General features: G+C 33.5%; 3 protein-coding genes across 5 annotated transcripts; 1 reads left to right on the top strand and 2 right to left on the bottom strand.

Annotated features, from left to right (window-relative positions):
* The first annotated feature begins 5842 nt into the window (after window positions 1-5842).
* On the top strand, window positions 5843-9973 carry LOC110643816 (uncharacterized). Its single transcript, XM_021796314.2, has 6 exons — window positions 5843-6404; window positions 7155-7272; window positions 7392-7603; window positions 7687-7714; window positions 9205-9313; window positions 9668-9973. The coding sequence occupies exons 1-6, from the start codon at window positions 6135-6137 to the stop codon at window positions 9747-9749; spliced, it is 819 nt and encodes a 272-aa protein (XP_021652006.2). The 5' UTR covers window positions 5843-6134; the 3' UTR covers window positions 9750-9973.
* A 232-nt stretch (window positions 9974-10205) lies between these two features.
* Window positions 10206-15646, bottom strand: LOC110643815 (general transcription and DNA repair factor IIH subunit TFB4). Of its 3 annotated transcripts, XM_021796310.2 has the most exons (12): window positions 15498-15644; window positions 15287-15375; window positions 14892-15162; window positions 14605-14651; window positions 14020-14057; window positions 13883-13928; window positions 13005-13058; window positions 12850-12918; window positions 12550-12626; window positions 11565-11660; window positions 10754-10854; window positions 10206-10565 (listed from the first exon to the last, which is right to left on the bottom strand). In XM_021796310.2, exons 1-11 carry the CDS (start codon window positions 15526-15528, stop codon window positions 10782-10784), a joined length of 891 nt encoding a protein of 296 aa, XP_021652002.1. In that variant the 5' UTR covers window positions 15529-15644; the 3' UTR covers window positions 10206-10565; window positions 10754-10781. The 3 variants fall into 3 exon arrangements, with proteins under 3 accessions (XP_021652002.1, XP_021652004.1, XP_021652005.1); XM_021796312.2 differs by lacking the exon at window positions 11565-11660 and having other exon boundaries at window positions 15498-15646; XM_021796313.2 differs by lacking the exons at window positions 10206-10565; window positions 10754-10854; window positions 11565-11660 and adding an exon at window positions 11727-12406 and having other exon boundaries at window positions 15498-15646.
* A 921-nt stretch (window positions 15647-16567) lies between these two features.
* LOC110643825 (lysM domain-containing GPI-anchored protein 1) lies at window positions 16568-19490 on the bottom strand. The gene is made up of 5 exons (XM_021796327.2): window positions 18451-19490; window positions 17912-18029; window positions 17627-17788; window positions 17496-17527; window positions 16568-17283 (listed from the first exon to the last, which is right to left on the bottom strand). The coding sequence occupies exons 1-5, from the start codon at window positions 19100-19102 to the stop codon at window positions 17000-17002; spliced, it is 1248 nt and encodes a 415-aa protein (XP_021652019.2). The 5' UTR covers window positions 19103-19490; the 3' UTR covers window positions 16568-16999.
* Between the last annotated feature and the right edge of the window lie 5681 nt (window positions 19491-25171).

Genomic DNA, 25171 nt, shown 5'->3' with positions numbered 1-25171 from the left:
AACTTAGTATCACAATAATAAATGACTAATTATATATATGTGTATATATATGGGATATTGGGATATATCATAATTCGAGTATAATTTTATATAAAAAAATTGGTGAAAAATTGAAATTGTGGTTTTTTAGATAACTTTTAAGTATTTGGTGATTATAGATATAAATAATAATGTACATGTATTGGAACAATAGGCAATAGGTGCATTAAGCTTAAATTCATCAATAATTATCATGTTATTAGAATATCTTAAATTGGTTTCTAGCTCCAATCATGTGAAATATAGATCAAAGAGATAATTTTGTAGGGATGTCTTTTGTGCTTTTGTCTGATGGAATTTTTTTTTTAATTGAAAGATAGACACACACGGCTCAGTGATAGAAATGAACGCTTGTCAAAACTATTGCAATTTTAATAAAGTCATTATTTCTATATAAAATCAGCCTCTGGGCACGCTCAATTCACTGGCAAATCTCAATCAGGGCTACACCGGGACACTCAGCCTCATTTTTTGTTTTCACTCAAGGTCACGCTTTTTTTTTATATTTGTCGAGAGATAGACACACACACAGTTCAATGACGAAAATGAACGCTTATTAAAATTATGGCAATTTTAATAAGGTTTTTATTTTCATATAAGTCATTGTTATGGTAATTAGATAAAAAATAAAGAACTTTTATATTAAATTAGTGGCAGACCTAAGTCATTCCATAAAGGCTGCATAGACTCTTACTTTTGTTACCTTTTTGCCCTAATTTGTCTGATGAAAACTGGATAAAGAATAAAAGCTCATACTTTTACATTTAATTTAGTGGCACACTTAAGTCAATCTAAGAGGTTTATATTATGCTCTTATTTTCTTTACCTTTTGCCTTAATTAACTGAATTATTCTGCATTCAAAGGATTTTTTTCATATGATAAAATTTGGGAATTAAAATGTTAATATACTTTTCTGCATAGAATTTGACTTTAATGATCTTGAATGCACATTTTATTTATCTTTATTGCATGTGTATTCAAGGGTTGCTGAAAACTTTGCAGAAAATAAGATTGTTAGAATTGTGTGTAATTTAGTATTTGATATTTGAGAATTGCTATAATATGATGTTTAGTTGAATAAATTCAAGTATAGCTCTTTGAATTGGAACAAAAAGTTAGTTAGCAATTTGTGATTAATATAACAAAAATTTACTCAAGAGACTTGCAATTACTATGAGATTGTAAAGGATTGGTGTTCTTAGTTTAATTCATAAATGGTTGATAATTTGTTGAACTTAATAATCAGTTCATAACTTGTATATTAGAGTGCTTCTAACTGGTTACTCTGTGAGATTCATGCTTTATATATTGAAATTGGGAATATTTTTTTAACTCTATCTATTTTTTATTTTTATTAATATTATAATTATAATTATAATGTAAATAAATTTCAAAAATTGCAATAATTGAATCAAATTGAATTAAAACTTATAATATTTTAATTCAATTTTAATTAAAATTTTTAATAAATATTTTAAAATGTACATAGTTTTGTATTTATATAATATTATATTATATAAAGAAATAATTCCATAATTGTATTCAATTTTCAAAATTACAATGCCATGAAAATTAAGAAGGAGATATTATTAGACACTCAGTGTACATGTATCGTCTCACAATTATGTGAGACTTACTCTCATATTATAATAAGAACTGGCTTTTTGATGGGAGAAGAAGTATTATTTTTGTATGTATCGACAGTATTTCATAATATTACACGAAGGAGAAAGAAATTGAATAAATATAAATAGTCATTTTTGTTCTTATTTATAAGACTACCAAAAATATCTCAAGTGTCGTTATAAGACATTTGATAATAGCTTAAAGAATCTGGTTTTAAGTAGCAAACTCACTTATACCTATTTATTACATATTTCATAAAATTTTAAGTATAAATAATTTCTACCATAATTTTAGTACAATTAAAATTATTAATTATCAATAAACTATTTTATTAACGATTTTATTAAGAAAATTAAATTACATTTTATACTTAATGATATTTTTTTTTTTGGTGGAAAAAAAAAAAGATTAAACAAACTAACACAACATTACACAACACGAGAGTAGGTCCCTCCCATCTGATAATGAGAAATCCACTCCATGAGCTCCAAAGGAGGACTCTGCAGCATCTGGATGCCTAACCCAATTCTCACAGCATAGCCAGCTAAGAAGTCCACACATCTATTAGCTTCACAGTACAAATGCACAATACAAACCTCCTAGTTGCGGTCACAGAGACTCTGAATGGAAATCACCAAAGATCTCAAGCTACCAATGGGATTTTCAATACCATTAACCATAGACACAACAGCAAGATTATCATATTCCAAAATAACTTGTGAAAACTCCTTCTGCCAAGCAACTTGCAGACCAGCTTTAATCGCCCAATGCTTAGCACCAATAGGGGAACTTTTACCAAAATTGGCAACAAAACCCCCTTTCCAATTCCCATTCCAATCCCTCACAATTCACCCTCCAAATGCCAGACCATCTCTATATGTACAAGAAGCATCCACATTAATTTTACACCAAGAATTCTCTAATAGCCTCCATTTGACCCAAATCTGACCCTGACCAAGGTTGGGTAGAATAACAGGTCTCTCCTTCTTAAAAGAATCTCAAATATTCTCACAATAAGAAAAACTAGCCCAAACAATACCATTTAAATCATTATGCTTACCGCTAAACACTAACTTGTTCCTTCTATACCAAATAAACCAGCATGTAACTGCAAAAATAGCATTCCATTGAATCCCTTTGACAAGAGGTTCCTTGCATCTAAGATTCCTCAAAACCTAATCCTCCACTAGCTCCTCACCTTCCATCAAATTTCCCCATTCCCTTATAGGACACACATTCAACCAAACTTCTTTAGCCAGAGAATAATCCTTAATAACATGAAAAAGAGTCTCCTCCACACTCCCACTACACATACCGCATAATGGAGAACTTGACAGATGCTTGCGAACTCTCTCTTTGTTAGTTAGCAGTCTACCTTGCAATACAATCCGTAAAAAAGACTTAATCCATTGAGGATTAGGCCATTTCCAAATCATCTTCCAACCTAGACTTCGCTCCCTCCAATCATCTGAAGCCAAACCATAATACGCTAGTTTCACTAAAAAAGATCTTGTCTTCAAATCCCTCCAATACAAATTATCACTCCCATTGCTTTTCGAAGGCGGAGGGATAGCAGCAATAGGGCGGAGGGATAGCAGCAATAGACAACAGAGTTTAAGGATTCAAAAATTCTTCAAATTTAGACCACATCCATTCCCCTTGTTCATTAACAAAATCTCCAACTTTAGAATTTACTAGAGTTTCAGGAATCTTAGATCTAGCCACCTCGACAAGAATCCCAAACTCCGGAACCCAATTATCCAACCAAAAACTCACCTTAGAACCATCTCCCACTGACCAGGTCAACCCCTTATAGACTTCAGGCCACATACTTCTCACCTTCTTCCACAAATGCGACACATTGCTCTGTCTTCCCTCTTTAATAGAATCAAAGTCCTTCATTTTATACTTTGATCACAGCACTCTAACTCATAAGGCCTCCTTATTAGTCAACACCTTCCAACCTAATTTCATCAAAAAAGCATCATTAACCAACCTCAAATTCCTAAACCCCAAACCACCTCTATCTTTAGGCATACATACTCGGTTCCAAGCAACAGGATGAAGCTTCTTGTTACCTCCTAAGCCCTCTCAAATAAATCTTCTACAAATTTTATCAACTTCATCACAGATAGCAAAAGGAATCCTTATAGTTTGCATGGTATAAACAAGCAGGGTTGCCAATACCGAATGGGCCAAAGTCACTCTACCTGCAAATGAAAGTTGCTTAGCAGTCCATGTTGATAATTTACGCCTAACATTTTCCACAATATAACTGTACGTTGCCTTTTCAACCCTCAAGTGCAGCAAAGGAACTCGTAAATATTTTCCCAAGTCCTCAGTGGATGAGAAACCAAGCACTCGCCCAATGACTCTCTTCACATTCACACTCACATTCTTAGAATAAAATATTATAGTTTTCTCCTTATTAACCCTTTGCCCTGAACAAGCACAAAAGTCATCTAAAATCCCCATGATCACCTTGCCTTACTCCATCGTAGCCTCCCCTAGTAAAACCAGATCATCAGCGAAAAAAAGATGAGTCAAATATAGACCCTTTATATTAAGCCAAATTGGCTTCCAAACACCATGTTGCACAGCTTTATGAATACTATGCGCCAACCTCTCTATGCACATGACGAAGAGATACGGTGATAAAGGTTCACCTTGCCTAACTCCTCGAGAAGGGGAAAAGTGTCAATTTTACTACCATTCCACACCAGACACATTGAACTGCTAGTAACACAACCCTTAACAACATTAATGAACCTCTCTGTTAGGCCCACTTTCACCAAAGTATCATAGAGAAACTCCCACCTGGCTCTATCATAGGCCTTCTTAATGTCAACTTTAATAGCCATATAACCGACCCTCACTTTCTTTCCCTTCAAAGAGTGAATTATCTCCTGAGCGATTATAACATTGTCCGCAATACTTAATTATATTTTAATATTATAATAATGAATAACTAAATTTAAATAACTATTAAAAATCAATTATTAAAATTGATTTTTTGTTCTATTACAAGTCTATCTCAACATAAAATTATAATGTCATCAAAATTTAATTATTTAAGGTAAACTTAAAAGATAAACAAATTATAGTAATGATTAAAAGTTAAAACAAAAGAAAAAATATTTTTCTATTAACAATTTTCAACATAAAACTCTAATACCACGAAAATGTAATTATCTAATTAAGTAAAACATAAAAGATAAACAAATTGTTATAATTGTTAAAAGTTAAACAAAATATATAAGAAAAAAGATATTTTTCTATTAATAATAACTCTCGTTTAATTTTTATTATATTTATGTAAAATTAATATTACATATTAATAATTAAATTTAATTATAATAGATAACTTTCCATAAAATATAATCTAATTTAAGATATAATAAATTTTAATTTAATAGATATTTTTATAATTTTTAATTTAATAAATATTTTTATTTATAAAATTAATTAAATTAACATTAATATTATTATTTTAATTTATTTAATATTTATATGTAAATTATAAAGAGAATAATTGAAAATATGTAGAGATAAAATTATTATTTTTATTATTATATGATAAAGCTTTTAGTTAAAAATTGTTTTTAATTTTTATTATAAAATTTAATATTTTAAAATACTATGATTTAAATATTTTTATATTTAATAGACTATTTAATTTTTATTTAAGTAATATTGATTTGATATAATATATAAAAAAATTATTAAAAAATTGCATATGAACAAAATTAAATTAGAAATATTAATAACCAGTATAAATAACGTGTATAGCACGTTAAATTAAAAAAAACTAATATTTTATAAAATAAAATTCTTTAATCCTTTAATAAATTTTTGTTAAAGAAAATATTACTAAACTTATTTTAACCTTCATTGAAAAGATTTGACAATATAAATTATGAAAAATTATATGGATTAAGCTGAATAAATAATTAAAATTATAAAGAGTAAATAATAGAAATATTTAAAATTAAAACAAATGGATTAACATATTTTTTATAAAAGGATTAAATAATTTAATTTTAAAAAAAGACAATATTATTGAATTTTAAAATAATAATTAATTTTAATAAATTACATACCAAATAATAATTTCCACTATTAAAAATTAGTCCTACTTACCCGAGGCCCTCCACGACAGCTCGAAAGTCCATCGTTTACTGTATATAATGAAATGAAAGCAAACACGCATGTCGTCATTGTATAACGAGGGTGTTACGCCAATGCCACTTGTGATTTGAGGTTCAAAGAATAATACGACATTATTGGAATCCCTGTCGCTTACCGGGATCATTATTTAAAGGATAAAAACGACACATCGTTCTTAAAGGAAGAGGTTTGCCTACTTCCTCCATGATCCATCGCCACAGCTGCAGGCTCTGTCCATAACCAAAATCAATGCAAAACGAGCTTCGGTAGGGTTTGCAGAGGACTCGAAGAAATCAAACTGATGGGACGCCACGGCGCTATAGAGGCGGCGAAGACGGTCATCGAGGTGGCCGACGTGGCCTGGAAAGCCATGGAATTTACCCATCACCATCAACTCCACAACCACAACCACGAAAATCAGGAAAAGGACGCCAAGTGTGCGACGATAGACGAAGAATTGGAGTCCTTAAGATCCGAAAATCAGCGTCTAAGGAACCAGCTGGAGCAGAATTTGAAACTTCTCCAAAATTTATCCGAATCGCCTTGCTTGTTAAATGATTGCCCCCCTGATGTACGTCACATCATGTGCACGCACCTCTGATTGCTTGATTTTTCATCTCTTCTAGATATAATTCTTGTTTTTGTTTCCTATAGTATCTGGTTCTGGTTTAATGGTGAGAGTCAGTGCTGCATAAATTCTTTTTCCTTTTGGGGGAGCAGTTGGCATTATTAGTCATTACCCATGTAGTGCACTTCAATTTCTTTTGGAGCAATTTCATTTTTGGCATGATCACTTAAAAGCGAAACTCAAATTAGTGGTAACGAGGAATATTGATAGAGGTTATGGTCTTGTCTTTGTTCATCTGACATTTCCTCAGCTTAGCCATTACAGATTCTCAATCTACAGTTGGTCAATGCTTGTTAATGTAATGGCATTTATCATTTAGCTTATTGCTGTTCTTGTTATTGTTACATCTTGCTTTATGTGACAGAAACAGCAATGGAAATCTTATGGAAAAATCCATGTGATTGTACAGTGTGGCACTTATTCTATTGATGATACATTCCTCCTGGAATTTAGCTGATAATTTTTACTGGTTTTCTTGTAGCTTAAGATTTAGTCACTTGTATATAATCATATATTCCTTGCAAAGTATTGGGACAACGTGTCACTAGGCAAAACCCCACAAATGAAAATAGGACTAACCTTGAAGTATAATTTGTCCAATGCCATCCATGGAGTTGCTTTTTGTATTTAGAACCTCAACTTTGTCATGAATCAATATTAAACCTTTAGAAGCTTTTTGTGTTGTAACTGCAGCTATACAGCCGCCTAGTTGCTACTGTGGATTCTGAAAACTTCTTGGTTCGACTTAAATCCCTTCAGCAGGCTTCAGCTAACAAAACTATGATTGAATTCCCTTTCAAGGAGGCTACAGGTTTTTTCCCTTTAATATTGTTTGCTTTGATTTAATAACTTTTCATGGGTGTTAGTTTTATATATCCATTCTGTTTTTTTTTTTTTTTTTCCTGACTTAAGTTTTTGTTCTTTGATCAGGGGATGATATTCATTCTGCTGAAATTCTGATTAATGTCTCTCATGAAGAACCTAGTTGGTGGGTCTGGGTCACAGAAGAAATGGTTCCCAACCAGGTTGAAGAACAGAGTGGAATTGATGATGAAAATTATGTAGTTGTTACTGAGGAACATGTGGTGGATGGTGTTGCCAACTTTATGGCTAAATGCATTTTGTCAAATCCAAAGGCTAAGGTATGTGACTAGTAAGATGTATTGTACATAGTGGTTTACTTGTTATACTGCTTCTCACAGGACCTTCTACCTTGAAATTGCAGAGTATGACACCGGAGGAGCTGCAAAAGAGTAAGTTTGCTGTTGTTAATGAATAATGATATGAAATGTTTTTTTGTTTCCAATTCATAATTGCAAGACCTAATGAAGGTTACCAATTTTTCTCACAATATTCTCATATTTAGTCATAGGGATTGGTAATTTTTTTCTATGTAATTAATGAGACATTTGCTTAATTTTTTGGCTGCTTAATTTCATCCATTGTCCTTCAACTTTGAGGTTGTTTCATCACCGTCTCTCAACTTTAATTTGTATCACAAAAATACTTAAATTTCAATTTAATAATACCTAAAGCCTCTTTGACTATATTCTGTTGGGTACTTCGGCTAGAAACTAATTTGGACATGCTTAGGTGGATTACACACAATAAAAAATATTTCTCTGCGTAACGCGAAGAGAATAGTCTCTGGTTGTGGTTACAACATTACTAATAACTTTCATTTCATCTAATTCTTTCTCTATCTTCAGACAAATCAAATCTTTAATTATTTTTATTGTGCCTAATCTATTGAGGTATGTCTAAATCAGTTTCTAGTCTGAGCACTCAACAAAATATGGCCAAAGGAACTTTTGGACTCTATGTTGTATAATGATTTTAATTTTCTGCAATTTACTTTTCTATCTATCAACCTCTGGACTTTATGTCGTATATTAATTTTAATTTTATGATATCTATATTTTTGTTTATCAACCTTTGGACTCTATGTCATACGTTGATTTTAATTTTCTACAATTTACTTTTCTGTTTATTAACCTTTGGACTTTATGTCGTACGTTGATTTTAATTTTATACAATCTACTTTATGTCTATCAACTACTAAACTCTATGTCGTATATTGATTTTAATTTTATGCTATCTACATTTCTGTCAATCAACCTCTGGACTCTATGTTACATGTTAATTTTAATTTTATGCAATTTACTCTTCTGTCTATCAATTTCTGAAATCTATGTCATATGTTGATTTTAATTTTATGCAATTTACTTTTCTATCTATCAACTCTTTAGACTTTATGTCGTATATTGATTTTAAATTTTTACAATTTACTTTTCTGTCTATCAACCTCTAGATTTTATGCCTATGTTGATTTTAATTTTTTACATTTTATTTTTTTGTCTATTAACCTCTAGATTCAATGTCGTATGTTGATATTAAAGTTTGAATATTTTTGTGATAATTGAACTTAAGGGACAATGATGAAACCATTCTCGAAGTTCAGAGATGAAGCCTTTTTTTTTTTTTTTTTTGCAATACTAGTGGAACCATTTTATATTCTTGACTATTGAGAAGGATTTGATTTTGAATCCATGATTCTTTTCTAAAATACATGGGGGTGGACCGATTGATATAACACTATTCATATTTGAGTATGACGCCTGATACTTTTTAATCTTCTTGCAACACATAGATGTCTTTCATTTTAATTTAATTTTTGGCAAACCCATGTCAGGGGCCTCTATGATTCAAATGCTATCATTTTCATAACATTGCCAATTTGCAGCTGTGGCAAAAGCATTAGGGGGTGTGAGCAAATTTGAGAAGATATTAGATATTTGGCATGCAGGACAGCTGTTTTATACCTTGGCTACCTGGGGACTTGCCCTGTGGGGGTGAGTATATGCTTCTCTTTGAAACGTATTCATATTTTATTATAGAAATGCATTTCTTCTTCCTTTTATTTTTATTTTCTTTTCAAAGAGAATGTGTGCGTTTAACTACTTGTACATTTTCAAAAAATGTCTTTTGGTATTACCATATTGTAAAATTAGAATTTCAATAGGTGAGTGCTGGTTTACTCTGGACATTTTGAGAGTGATTTTCAAACCTTAAAATATCTTTTTGGAGCTCAATACCAAGTTAATGCCAAATGAATTGTTGGCAGCTTTCTAAATGAACTTACTATGATTAAAATTCAAGCATGCTTTGGTTAATGATTATTGTTATGACACATGTTTTGGCAACAGGTTGTATCGGAGTCGAGGTGTACTAAAACTCGCTGCAAAGGGCGTTCACACCACTAGCAAAGTGGTTTTAAGGGCAATTTGAAGAAAGCCACTCTATTGCAATGAGCAAAATAAATTATAAATTTGTAATACTACATTAATTATGTGGGACCATCTAGTGTCATCCTGTGTGCAAATTCTATTTAATTCCTCTTTTCTATCAATGTAAATTCTTGTAAATATCATTGGTTTCCACTTCTACTCCTTTCAATAATTGAATTGATTGATTTATTCTCCTTGATGATTAGGAGGATGTAATTTCTTGTATTGTATTGTGTTTGTGTGCACTAGAAGGAAAAATTAGGTTTTCCTTTTTTCACTTCCTTTCATTTGTTTATGTCCACGTTCTTCCCTAGAGAATGTGATGAAGAAACATAAGAAACAGATGGGTAACTAAGGTAGTACATAGGTTAAGAAATAAGAAGTCTGACAGCATATTTGCCACAAGTACATACACAATCGACACAAAACAGAAGAAACAGGACTAGCAACAATGACCTACAGTGAACAGGGAATATAGTTATTATCTATGATTAGAAGCTCAAATGCTACATAATATTAACATTCTCATGTTTCTCTTGAATAATACAAATACAAAACTGCTATCCTTTTAGAAACCAGTACCATTACTGGAATACGAGGGGGAAAACTGCAAGTTGAAATTCTGCAGCAGCTATATTTGCTTCTGTTTAACGTGAAAAGAAATGCAAAAGAAACAAATTTAAAGGAGAGCATGATGCCTTTAAAATCACTCCAAATATTACCAAAATTATAAATGCATTCATATTGGAGGACTCCATGAAGGTCAATGTCTTTCCATTTCAACAAGTTTCTAGCGTGCAGCATGCCAGCATCATAGCTGAAAACGAGAAAAATCACTAGAGGTCAAGAAAGAGCAACTAACAAAGCCAACAATCAAAATCCCAATTTCTTCAGCTTAATGATAAGCAAATCAGTTCTTTATACCCTTCAGCAAGATGCAGCACTTGGGATTACTTCCCATGTAATTGCACAGTGAGTAATGACATTTAACTAAGATATACATACCCAAAATGATGCTTCTAGAAGAGTAAGATTATGTTTCTGGAGCTTTTCTCTTGCGATCAGATGCTGATGTATTATCTGATTGGGCCTGACCAAATACTGACCTGCACCGTGCCCCAAGCCACAACCAAAACTCAAAAGACATCCAGATGAAGGATGAACCAAAGGAACATTTAGGCAAGTATATCCTATTAGTTAAAATATCTTGTATCCAATGTTAGCGCTAACAAAAACAAAATTAAATAAAAATACAGCAAAAGATATTATCTAATTTGAACTGTTCATACACTAACACCAAGAGTTTATTTTTAATATCACCAAATATACTGGTCAGAAAGTATTTCAAGGCCAACTATTTTTAATCATTTTGGTGACATGCCCCCGTGACGTCAGCCCAACCCCCAAGCACGTATATATATAGAGAGAGAGAGAGAGGAGGATTTGCATATGGTACCAAACAAAAAAAGTTGAAGTCCAATCACTACCAGAGCAATTTCAATACAGGAAAGTTGCTTATCTAGCAGCAGAATTCAGTTTCCACATTCTGATCAATCTTGGGCTACATTAATTATGTATAAATAAGATTAAAGCAAGAAATTATTTTGCAATATATACAGTCTTTATTTGGAGAAGAATATAACTTTTAAATTACCAAATATATTAGTTTGCATTTGGATGGAGAATTTTAGATTCGAGGATTTGAATTTGAGTTTTTTGTTGAATTTATTTTTTAACATGAAAATCATACACAAGAAGCACTAAGTAGTATGTCAACTTTTTGTTGTGTAACTTGGAAAAAGAAATATATACCCACCCACAGGTTGAACATTTTTTATGATGTTTACAAAATATGGACAAGCATACAGAACATATGTAGCCCATGTCAATCGTAGTTTTATGGCAAAAACACCTGCAAAATGCAGAACTCGGTAAATTGCAATTCAAATTATTAAAAAGAAAAAGAAAATAATGTCAATTTGGAACAAATAAAAGAAAATTCTTCCCACAGTAAACATACACAAGCAAGAGTGGCTTATTGTTCACATGAGAATGCAAATGATAATGCATTTAATGATATAAATAATAAATCAGACAATGGTAATAGACCCGCCGCCTCTCTGCTCAGAACTACAGCCAGCAATTTTGTAGTATCATAAAACTGCAGCAAATCCACTTAAAAACATCAGCTAGCAATCCCATAGTATCATAAAAAGCTAATACAGCTGGATTACAAGCAAATAACGCACATAAATCTGAGAATAAAAATAAAGTTGCCTTTCTGCTTAAAATTAAAATTAGCATTTTTATAATATCATAAAATTGCTGGAAAGCTAGTAGTCCTTTGGTATTATGAAAAGCTAGTTGTTTGGATTGAAAGTAATAATGCCTAGTGAACAATTACATATAAATTGCCAACATTTTGAAATAAGAAAATGTGGCAATAATTAAATTAATAGTGATTGTAACTCTCCAAAACAAACAAATTGTGCACAATCGAACCCTAAGTGCGTGTTTGACTCCTGAGAGCAACCACTTCGTGCCAAAACGTTGAAGCTTAGAACTGTCTACCCATTTTACCTCCAAAGGGCCCCACCTTGATGGGATCATAACTGAGTAATGGCCTTTATAAGCTAACACGCAGACGTGTGCTCACCACTTGAAGTTGGGATATTAAAAAAAAAAAAGCATCAGACACGATATACAAACAATCAAGCATGATATAGAAGCCTTGCAACAACATGAAACAAAGTAATCATGAAAAAATGACATAAAGTTGATTTAAGATGATTTTAACTTACGATGCTCGGAAATCCACACCGGCAGGCCTAGGAAGTTGTATGAAGTTACGAGAATGCAAGTCAGCTGCAAACACAGTCTGCATGCAACAAGAATGCCATACTAGTTCAAGATGCCAAAAACAAAAGGTTCAAGCAAAAACGACAGATTCAAAAAACAAATGGAACATATTTATATACGCACAAGAATGGAGATGTAATACTAAAACCAAAAAGATAATTCAGATATTAACTACAATAAGATAATTCAGCATGTTAGATTACTCATACAACAACATGCACTGCAGCCAAAATGAATCTTACCACTAAGTATTGAAACAGCCCATCCAAATGTTGAGGTTTTACATACACACCTCCAGTTATATAAGAAGCCTGTTAGATATGCATTACATGAAATCAGGAAAGCAAACAGGCTCCATAGAGTTAGCAAAGAACACTCATTTACAACAATATGCTACCTGCTGCAGAAAGGCTGAATTATGAGCACCAACATAACAAGAGTCTATAGGCACCTGCAGCAAGATCAAATGAGCAAAATATATGTCATAATATTGATAAGACCATGATCCAAAAATCAGCAATAATTGAAAAAATTAACAGGAGCCAACTGCAAACGTAACCAAATGTGCAAGTGGGGAGAAAAGGCAACACAATGTGTTCGATTTCTTCTTTTTTTTTTATTTGAAATGAAACATTACAAACACCAGCCTATTTTAGCAATCTTTTTTAGGTTATATTCCTACAAGTTAAAAATTGATACATATGTGATATGATATGTAGACAGTAACATAATTAAAAGGAAAACAAAGATAATAAGTAACAATTTTCATGTTTCTTAAATGGTAAAAAAGGTTAGCCTTTCTCACATATTAAAATACTAAGATGAACATAACCTTCTGTCATCATGATTATCATCAAAATATATGAAACTAGGACATCAATTTATTCTAACTTACAGAAAAGGAAAAGAAATGTAAACAAGTCAATAAACCTATAAGTTGTTCAATAGCATATTTTGAAGTTCATTCTATCTGTTGCTAGTCAAACAAGGACTTTGTGCTGTTTGCAATTTACAAATAAATATTCTAGAAATTGATGAATAAAGAAAAATAAAAACAATTTCATTATGACATTTTGTAATTACACTCAATGGCAAACACCTAAGATTATAGTATTAGCTGGATTCAGATCAATGACCACATAGTGATTGCCTTATGGCTTCACTCAAAATCAAACTAGAGAGGAAGCACCAATAAGCTTTCAATCAAAATTGCAGCACATGGAATAGGATCACAAAATATAGCACAAGAAAAATAAATTAAATGCATTGTCTTACCATAGAGCGTTGGGCAGAGAATATTGCATTCATTACCGCAACATATCTGGAAAACCACATCCCCCAACCCACCCAAAAGAAAAAAGGTCAAGCCTTAAGGGATAAAATAAATAAAGCAAAATTATCATAAAACATACTGTTCTGGTCCATCTGGAGATCCCTGCAAACACAAAATCTGCCCTTGTGTGTCAGTGACATTGTAAGAAAAATAACAGTAATACTAATGGCTAATTGGCTATGCTAAATTCAAGGAACAAAATGCAAAGCATACATGTCATTATATAACTAGCCGCAACATAACTGACTTCCCAAGATTAACTACACAAATCAATTTCCTTAATCTAGACAATAAGTAATGCGAACCTGTTTAAACACAAACAGAACTCATAGAATATCAATTCCTAACTTTGCATGGCAAAAACAGTGAAAGGTAGTCTGTCTACCACAACAATGATAAAGAGATGCTGTGAAAAAATAAATAAAACTTTTGAGGCACCAATGAATTTCATTAAAATGTTTGAAATCCACCCTAAATGATACTACAAGAGAGCCAATAAAATATAAATCAGTTCTATTCAGCTATATAATGATAAAAATAGAAACAGTAACTGTTGATTAAATGCTCTATCAAATATGTGGAATTTCAATTCAGTCTGGACAATGTACAGAGTGCAGACAATACAAATACAAATACATTGTTAAATAAATACGTGAATACTCACTCGAGGCTGAGGATTGAGTGGTCCCGAGCGAAAAACCCGTTGTATATCTTTCTCCAAGTCAAATCAAACAATCCACAATAAAATCAGTTAGTGAGGAATTCAGCAGAATCAACCCATGCAACGCAAAAGGTTGTCTATCTTTCCCCTAAAAACGTACAATTTTTTCTAAAATGGCCCCTTTTTCACACATTCAAACACATATAACGCAATGAACCCTTCAAATGGCCAATAATACAATGAGTAAACTTCATAAAAATGAACACAAAACTAACAACCATGAAGGATACAACAAAGCGCCATGGACAATGACCCCGAGAGCAACGAAGACGCAATCTTTCCTCGAGGCTCCTCCTTCGCCAACTTTTCATCTCTGATTATGAACTCCTCCAATTTCTGCAACAAATTGGAGTATAAAGCAGGCAATCTCCCATCCTCAGAGCTCTGATTTGTAGCCGAAGACGAATCATAAATATAGTCGCAAGAATTATACCCAGTAGCAATCACTACGACTTGGTTCAGTTGATTGAGCAGTAAAATCGAGTTCAAAAACGCAAGAACCTGCAATCCAAAAAAAAGGGGGAAATAAGATCATTTTCTCTCTAGAAAGTGGACGAAAATATCTACTATTTGATTTTGCAATGAAATGAACAGGGAGTTAGGGATTGGTAGAAAGAGAGAATACCTGAGAGAGAAATTGGGAAAATGGGAGGGAAGAAGTGGTCCAGAAGAATGGATTGGTGTCTAACAACACCATCACAAGGCTAACATCATCTGCGATTCGACAATAAATCGATCAAGTAAATCAATCTGAGGTTAATAGACAAACGACGCATATAAACTAATAATTGTTTGCACATCTATAGATTGTAGACAGAAAGATAACAGAAAGTGACCAGAGTAGAGCTTTGAAGGAACTGAAGCCATGAGGATTTCTTTTCCTTCTCTTTTATTTGGCAAAAGTATTTGTAATTGGAGGGAAAGAATTAGAATTAGAATGAGAATTCACGTCAGTTGCTGCACAAATACTGATGATTGAAGTTCTGGTTTTTCTTATTTATAGTTGTTTGTTGGGCCTGCTTATTGTTGGAAGGTAATGGTAGGCCGAAGCCCACAGGACTGAAACAAAAGAAGAACTCGAACCCCCTTAGAGCAGGAGGTTGAGGCAATATGATAAATCGCCCTCTCAGTGAAAATCCACAGTAGGTCATTAGTTATGGTTGAGGATGATAGGATTGTTTTTAGAAGGTTCCTAGCTAGCTAGTTTATCAAAATCCCTTGCCGAATTCTGGCTTCATTAGTTTGTAACCTGAATGATCATGAACTCAGGTTTTGCTATCTTAGCTTGGCTGCTTCTGTTTGTGACCTGTTCATCACAGACGCAAGAACATCTCTGTTCTATAATAACTCTTTTTACTTTCCCTCTCACTCAAAGGTTCGAATCCAGTTTTGCGCAGTTCATTTGATTTGCATAATTGTATAAAGGCAATACATCCCAATGCATGAAGTCATTTATACAGAAAATGGAAAATAAATTCTACTATTTTTCTGATAAACTGTTCCTTCTAAACTCAAGCATTTAACAATGCTAAGATGTTAACAAGCACAAGAAACAATCCATGCAATTTTGATAAATATTACATGCATGTTTCAAGGCCTTAATCCTCAAACTCCAGCATCGCTTTCATACCGGGTAGCTAATACTCTCTTTTCACATTCCCACTACCCAAACTTACATAACCAACAGAAAACAATTCGTGTGCAGGCCAGGCAGCTGCAAATGGATATGCAATGGCAGAACCCATGATCCTTGGTTCAAAACCAATGCTTCAGAGATTGTACATATCAAACGTTGTGTTCCATATAACAAGAACACCATGCCTTGTAGTTACAAAAACAGGCCTCTTGAGACCCTGTTTGGAAAAGCTCAAAAAAAAAAAAAATTAGCCATGGAGAAAGTCAAGAATTCAAATCCAGAACCCTCCCCTTTAAATGTAACTTCAAAAAAGTACAACAGTCTAATGACAACCCATATGAACAGAGACAAATATGACAACTGAATCCAAAGTGCTGCACCCAAAAATGAAATAGGCCCCTCCCTGCCAAAGCAATGCTTGACCCAAGCAATATCCTAGAACTCCGGATGATGAAGACAAGAATGAACCACCAAAAGTAGAACTGCCCATGCCTTGAAGTACACAATACAGCGAGGAAGCAAGCAAGCACAACAAATTATTAGCTAGGCACAATGATAGCCTCCAATTCCCGCATCCACAAATCAGTTCACAGTCGAAGTAAATAAAGAACGTTAAATACAACAGGTAAGTGGGACCTGTCAAAAATAAAATGACCAAGCTGACCACAATCCCACCATCTAGACTGGCAATTCATGCCAAAATTACAATGAAAGGGAGATCATGAAGTTGGCAAACTTGGGTAGCATAAGTGCAATTAGCGAAGTGGCTAATGGATTCACCAAGGAGCAAGCATCAGATGCACCCCCAATAGGTCCACCTACAGGGGATAATCCAGGAACTATACCCGTTGTCGGTACAGTTGTACTCCTGGGCGTTGTTGCACCAGACCCATCTGACTGAGGTGCAGGTGCTGGAGCTGAACCAAACGCTGAATCCCTAGTCACTGAAGTAGGAGGGGCTAGCAGGGGAGGAAATTGCTGTGGCCCTGCATCATTTTTTAGAAAAATGCAAAAACAGATCAACAGTTGCCTACAGAATCTAGCTTTGTTGATACTTGATAAATTTAATAGGCAATACCATGGAAATGATAACCAAATTATCAGTGCTAGATTCAAAAGACTCGAAACACCTCATAAGTCACCAATTCATTTCTTTTGTTATGTACTCGTAAATGAACAGCAGTCATCAGACTTTTACCTGGACAGCGAGGTTGAAGAGATGTGGACAACCTGCATAGCAATTAAACAGAAATAAAAGGATTCAGCCACAAGGATATAACAATATTACATAAGTTTTATATTAAAGCCACTACTGAAGACACAGCATACAAGGTCATGATGCTGCCGTTGACATATCCACCATAACTGCAAGAAGCAACACTACAACCAGCACTACTCTGCTTCCACGTGACATTCCCGAGCATGAGATTGCTATTTTTACACTGCATGCTTGAACAAGAAACCGCCAAGGAAGCAGGCATGCAGTACAAACTACACGATATGCACCATAGAGCAGATTAGCAACTTATTGTATATGCAGAAGAAGAAACATTTTGTCTTCAATAATAATAACAAAGGGCACAATTATTAAAGAAAGTAAAGGTGCTCAATTACTTAAGATTTCCTGGCCCGCAGCTGCATTGCACACAGTGACTAGCAGTAATAGCATAGCTCCCATTTGGCACAATGAGGCCATAATCAAAGGCGTATCTTGGAAACTTAGAAGCACAGGCTGCAATGCAATTTGCAAAGTAAAAACTCAGTTATGCTTTCCATGAACCTGTCACTTATAGCTTCTATTTGACAACATTAACCGAATCAAACTGGGAACAAGCAATGCCATTACTTACTACCATTCAGCATATGCTGACATGATTTAAATCTTACAGAAGGAATGAATGCAATTCAGCTGGATTGACAGATAATATCGCAAATGTAGTAACTGATGCAGATATTGCATAAATATTACAAACAACAAGCGTAAACATATCCTAAAACAAACTAAAACCAGCAACCCAATTGCTCAATATTAACTGCAGAAACATAGAATAGTAACTATATGTTAGCGTTAACTAATTAAAAGAAACCAAAGATTCAAAGAACCCACAGAGAAAGTGAAATTGATGTAACTCTTCAAATTAAACCCAAATTACCTGGCAAGGCCACAGCAAGTATATCACCAGCCTTGATGGCTGGATTACCCATAGCATTAACATTCATCAAATCAGTAATAGTAGTGGAATATCTCGAAGCAATCCCCGCCAAAGTATCCACCTCCTTCACCACGTAAGACAGATAAATTGCCGGCAACGAATTATCCGTCCCATTAAAACATGTACAGGGCAATGGCACGACAAGGCTCTGCCCCACATCCAGTACTGAGGGATCCTGTATCGAATTAGCTTCCTTTATCTGGTCCGCGGACACCAAACCCGAATAAATCGAATCCGCAATAGAAGACAAAGTATCCGAAGGCCGAGTCTTGTACCGCGTAGAAACGGATTTGCGTATTCCATCCACGCAGGAGCATACTATTGGGATCTTGAGGAAAAGCTGGGAAGGAAGGATGTGGTTTTCGATATCTGGGTAAGAGATGTCGATGGAATTAGCTGTGAGGAGAGCTATGGGATCAATTTGGAAGAGGGAGGCTACTTCTGAGACTTTGAGGTCTGTGTAGAGAGTATAGCCAAGAAGAGCATTACAGGAGTCGTTGTTGGAGCATGGTTCGATTGTGGATTTGGAGGTAACAATAGCTACTACATTGACGAAAATCAAAAGAAGGACGATGGGTTTTGGGTTTTGCATCTTTAAGAGGTCCGAGGGGAAGATGTGAGAGTTTCAGGGTTTTAGGAAAGCTAAACACTTTTTTAGCTTTGGATTGGTAACGGTAGAGAATGTGATCAGTTTCGAAGGTTTTTAGGGTTCGTATTGCTGCAACTCGCCAAACCCAGAATGAATATGCAACAAAACGAAGAGTGACTGACAGCAGGATGAGTTTAGTACCAAAGAGAACGGGTTTGATTTGATTTTTACGGATTTCACAGTTCGTGCTTCTTGTTCTTCCGCTTATAATGCCCTCCAGCCAGTGAGAGAAGTGGAGAAGAAAAGAAAGCGTTTTTGACAGAGTAGAGCTAAGGGAGGAAACACATGTGCTGCACAGAGTGAGCAGACACTCACAGGTCAGATTCTGGATCCTATGGTTTCAGACAAAATATTTCATTGGACTAATTTATCCTCGTCATGAACCATAATTCCTACTTTCGAAAGTGATTTTAACCCAAACACAACGGCGACGTTTTAGAGATAACGAATGCCCAAAGTGACGTCCCCTTGATTTCGCTGTGGAAGTATTGAGACGGAGGGTGTTTTTGTAATTGAGGATTAAGCTTTATTAGATTGAGGGGCAGCAAGCTGAGGCCCACTTACAACTACAACTTTCCGTTTCTTTTCAGGCGAGGAGGAAAAGAATTTCTGGTATTTATTTGCTTCTCTGGGCACATTATTATTAATATTGTTCCCCACGAGATCCGTTGGCGCGTGCCGTGCAGACCCTGGCTTGGTTTTGAAAATTTTAGGTTACGTGACAAATCACCAGGTCAGGGCTTGTTGAACCAACTCGAACTTTCATCCCTTGGGCCCTAAAAATTGACTGATTTAATAGTTTTTAATTAACCTAGCTGCGAAAAAAATGCACCGAGTAAACGACATCACAACTACACCTCAAATAAATTTTTATCTAAAAAATTTAAAATCAATTATATAAATTTTCTTTCTTAATTCTAAATAATTTTGAATTAAATTTTTAAAAATATATAATACTTTTAGATCATATTATATTACTATTCTTCAAATCAGTTTAAATCTACCAATTCTTTTTTTTTATCTTCTAATCTAATATGCTCTACTTGTCTAACTGAAACATCCATATGTCTATACTTCACATAACTAAACCACCTCAATCTCCCTTCTCTCAACTTATCCTCAATTAGCACAACTCCTATATTTTCTCTAATACTCTCATTACGGACTTTATTTAGTCTAGTATGACTACTCATCCACCTTAACATTCTCATATTCACAATTCTTATCTTAGACACGTATGACTCCTTCAGTGTCTAACACTCACTACCATATAACATGACCGGACATATAGCTATACAGTAAAATTTTTCTTTCAATTTATTAGGAATCTTGCGATCACATAAAACTCTCGTAGCATTTCTCCACTTTAACCATCTGGCTTTAATCCTGTGACTAACATCCTCTTCACATCCCCCATCTACTTGAAGGATTAAGCCGATATATTTAAAGTGATTACTTTGGGGCAATACCACTCCATCCAAACTAACTCATTCTCTATCACCAATTCAGCCTTCACTGAACTTGCAATGCATGTATTCTGTCTTTGTTCTACTTAACTTAAAACCCTTTGACTCTAAAATATTTCTCCAAAGCACTAACTTCTATTAGCTCATTCTCGCATCTCATCTATCAGAACTATATCATCTGTAAATATCATGCACCAAGGGATACTCTCTTGTATATATTTTGTCAATTCATCTAAAACTAATGTAGAAAGGTAAGGGCTTACAGTTAAACCTTGGTATAATCCAATTGAGATAGGAAAATATCTTGTGTCTCCTCCCACTGTGCGCACAATAGTAGTTGCTCCTTCATACATATCTTTCAACACTTGTATGTACCTAATAGATACCATCTTTTGTTATAACACTCTCCATAAGACATCTCTTGAAACACAATTATAAGTCTTCTCCAAATCGATAAAAACCATGTGTAGATCTTTCTTCACATCTCTATATTTCTCCATCAAGCTTCTAATGAGAAATATTGCTTCCATAGTTGAACGAGTAAGCATGAAGTCAAATTGATTAGGAGAGATAAAAGTGTCATGACGTAGTCGATGTTCCACAACTCTATCCCACAACTTTATAGTATGGCTCATGAGTTTAATTCTCCTATAGTTTGAATAACTTTGTATGTCTCCCTTATTTTTAAAAATAGGCACTAAAATACTCCTCCTCCATTCATCAGGCATTTTCTTTGAGTTTATAATTTTATTAAACAATTTAGTTAACCATGCTACTCCCATATCTCCCAAATACTTTCACACTTTAATTGGTATTCCATCAAGTCCACAAGTTTTACCTACTTTCATTCTCTTAAGTGCTTTATTTACTTCTAAAGATTTATTTTAGTATAATTCACATTCTTTTCTATTGCTCTGTAATCTATATTTACGTTATTACCACTTTGACTATTATTAAAGAGATCATCAAAATAATTTTTTTATATTTCTGTAATGTCCTCATCTTTCACCACACTTTTCCTTCTTTATCCTTAATGCACCTAACTTGATTGAGATATTGACATTTATTTTCTCGCCTCCTTGCTAATCTATAAATATCTTTCTCCCCTTCTTTAGTTATAAGTTTCTCATATAACTTTTCAAAGGTCTGTGCTTTTGCTTGACTAACTGCCTTTTTTGCCTATTTCTTTGCTATCTTGTACTGTTTATATGCCTCGTTATTATCACACTTAGGTAATTTCTTATACCATCCCCTCTTTCTCTTCACTGCCTTTTGTATTTTCTCATTCCACCACCATCTCTCTTTTGAGGGTGGTCCATGTCCTCTAGACTTTCTAAGTACTTTTTTAGCTACTTCTCTAATCTTTGATGCCATTTGTATCCACATATAATTGGCCTCCACATCCTACTTCCATGCTTCGGACTAGAGAAGCTCATTTTTTAACTTCACTTGCTTTACTCCTTTCAACTTCTACCACTTTTTTCGAGCAACAATATTTCTTCTAACCTTACTTGAATTGTTCCTAAACTTGACATCCAAGACCACTAACCGATGTTGACTTGTTAAAACCTCTCTTGGAATAACCTTGCAAAGAGCTCTATTTGTCTTCCTAGTTAAGAGGAAGTCAATTTAACTTCTATGTTACCCACTTTTAAAAGTCACTAAATGCGACTCTCTTTTTATAAATTAGGTATTTGCTAGTATTAGGTCGTATGCTATAGCAAAATCCAGGATACTTTTTCCCTCCTCATTTCGGCTGGTAAAACCAAAACCTCCATGAACATTCTCATAACCCTGCCTATCACTTTCTACATATCCATTTAAATCTCCACCAATGAAAACATTCTTTTCATTCGGTATGCTTTGTATTAGATCATCCATATATTCCAAAAACCTTTGTTCACTCTCACTATCTAATCCTGTTTGTAGGACATAAGCACTAACTACATTTATTATTTCTCCTTCTAGTACTAGCTTTACTAGTATAATTCTATCTCCTACTCTTTTTACAGCTATTACAACATCTTTTAATATCTTGTCTATAATTATGCCGACTCTGTTCTTATTCCTCTCCTTTCCGGTAAATCACAATTTGTATCCTGAATTACCTACTTCCTTGCTTTTCTCTCATACCCATTTAGTCTCCTGAATGTAAGCAATATTCACCCTTATTCTTCTCAAGGTATCCACAAGCTCCATTAATTTTCCTGTAAGTGATCAAACATTCCAAGTATCAACTCTGATTCTCCTCCTATCCTGTTCTTTCCTAATTGATCTCCTTCTATGATATCTTCTATTGTTCTCTATCCTTATATTGTCTTCGGTTTCACTATCTGTTCTACTATCTGTCATATGGACTAACTTCTTTACCCACACCTGTCCATGATATAGGAACCCTTGCTCATTTAACACCACACTCGGGAGCCAGTATGGCGCTTCGCTTTCGATGAATGCCCTACACCCTTACATATTTCTCACTACACTCGGGCTCCGATGTAACGCGTCGTAAGTAGAGGACGCCTCAACGTTTATATTATTTGAATCCATATCATGAGGTGTGATGAAATTTTTACACTGGTTGTTATCTACCGCCATCCTACTCCTTTTATTCGAGCTTAAGACCGGCTAAGTACAAACTACTTAGGCTGAGTTGCACTAACTAAAGTACAATTTAATATTTTTTTTTACACTAAATTTTGAAAATAAATATAATTTTTAATAATATATCATAAATTAAATTCTCTAAAATATTTTTATTGCAACCTGTAAGTGTATAGCATTTGATGAAAAACTTCTGGTAGCTAGCCTGATCTTTTTTTGTCCAAGAGGATATTTCATTCCAAAGAAAGAATTAAGGTGGCAGACCACCCATTACATAATCAAATTGCATCAAAGGGTTAGAGTTAAAATAACTATCATGAAGAGCTTTTGCTACTAAAAAGTGTGTAGCAGTATTAGCAAATCGCTTTACAAAGCAGAAAAAGAACTTCCTAAAAATTTACAGTTAAGTAAATAATATCATCAATGCCCCCTTTATCTCAAGAGACAGCCCATCCCTAAGCACGGTTTTTATCGTTATCAAGGAGTATGAACTCTATGTCAACCATGGTTAATAGCAAGGAGAATAGTTAATCTATAAGTGAGATTCTCAGCCACAAGGGGGTCAATGATACCTGGATGTCGTCTGAAACTACAGCCAATAACTTGGCGTAAATGATTATGAGCGACCGATGTTACTGTACCCATGTTTCATTGTGAGGAAATTGTAGCACCAATTATACCAAAGTTAATTTAGATGACATTCTCAGTTGGAGGTCTTCAGCCTTATGAAGGAATCCAATTGGGCTGCTAATAGGAACATCCTTTTTCTAAGCTTGTGTGAAATCTTCAAAATAATTCATAGAAGCATTAAAACCTCTTGGAAGCTTGCTTGATGATTGCTGAAAGTTAGAATGTTGTGACTTTTCCAAATGTGCCATAATAAAAAAACGAGCAATGGGACAAATTCTGATTCCCCATTTTGCTTATAAATTGGATCCATTAATTCAACCCAGCAATCCATGGCAAAGGAAATAGATAGCAAGGAAGATCTTATTCAAAAAATGAGAATGGATCTAGATTTCTACGCTTTTGGACAAAGGAAAAATAAGTGCTTTGGAGATTTCTTTTCAGTTTTCACCATAGAAGCTGCAATCGAGGGAACATGTGGAATCTGCTGATGAACAAGATCTTTAGGGGGTGTTTGGTTTACCTGTTGGGTGCAGCTGATAGCTGATAGACACCCAAACAGGTGAACTATAGTGTTTGGCAAGCTCAAAAAATATGGGCAACCGATATGATACCCATCATATTTTTATTCTCATCAGCTGATAGCTGATTTGGTTTTATTTTTTATTTTGACTATATTATCCTTTTTTATTTAACTAGAAAATTAATATTATTAATATTTTTATTTTTTCATTTTAAATTTTAACATTTTAATTAATTAATTTTAATTTTGATAAAATATTTTTTTATTAATAACATAAAATATAAAATATTTATTTATATCTAAAAACTTAAAATTAATTATAAATTTTTCTATTAACAATAATAATTATTTTATTATTTTATTTATATTTTTAAAATTATTTAATTATCTTAAAAAATAATTATTTTCTTATTTCAATAATAAAATAAATAATATAATATAAAAGATTAATAATTATATATTTATTTAAATAATATAATATATTAATTTAATAATTATATATTTAATATAATGTAATAAATTTATAATTTTATATTTATTTAAATAATAAAATAAATTATATGATATATACCCTTATTAGTCATTTCACATATCAACAGCAACAGCTAAATATAATTTTACCAAACACTTAACATAAAAATCATCACTTATCGCTATATCATATCACCTAAAATATATAAATATCATCACCAACTATCGATTGTATTCAAGCAAATAAACCACCAAACCTTAGTGGGCAACCTTTCCTTAAGAAAACTCCAAAGGAAAATGGAGAGCTTTGGCAGTAAAGGGACT

Source organism: Hevea brasiliensis, chromosome 16 (assembly GCF_030052815.1).
Source record: "Hevea brasiliensis isolate MT/VB/25A 57/8 chromosome 16, ASM3005281v1, whole genome shotgun sequence".
In the NCBI taxonomy this organism is placed as follows: Eukaryota; Viridiplantae; Streptophyta; class Magnoliopsida; order Malpighiales; family Euphorbiaceae; genus Hevea; species Hevea brasiliensis.
This window is presented reverse-complemented; position numbering and strand designations above follow the sequence as displayed.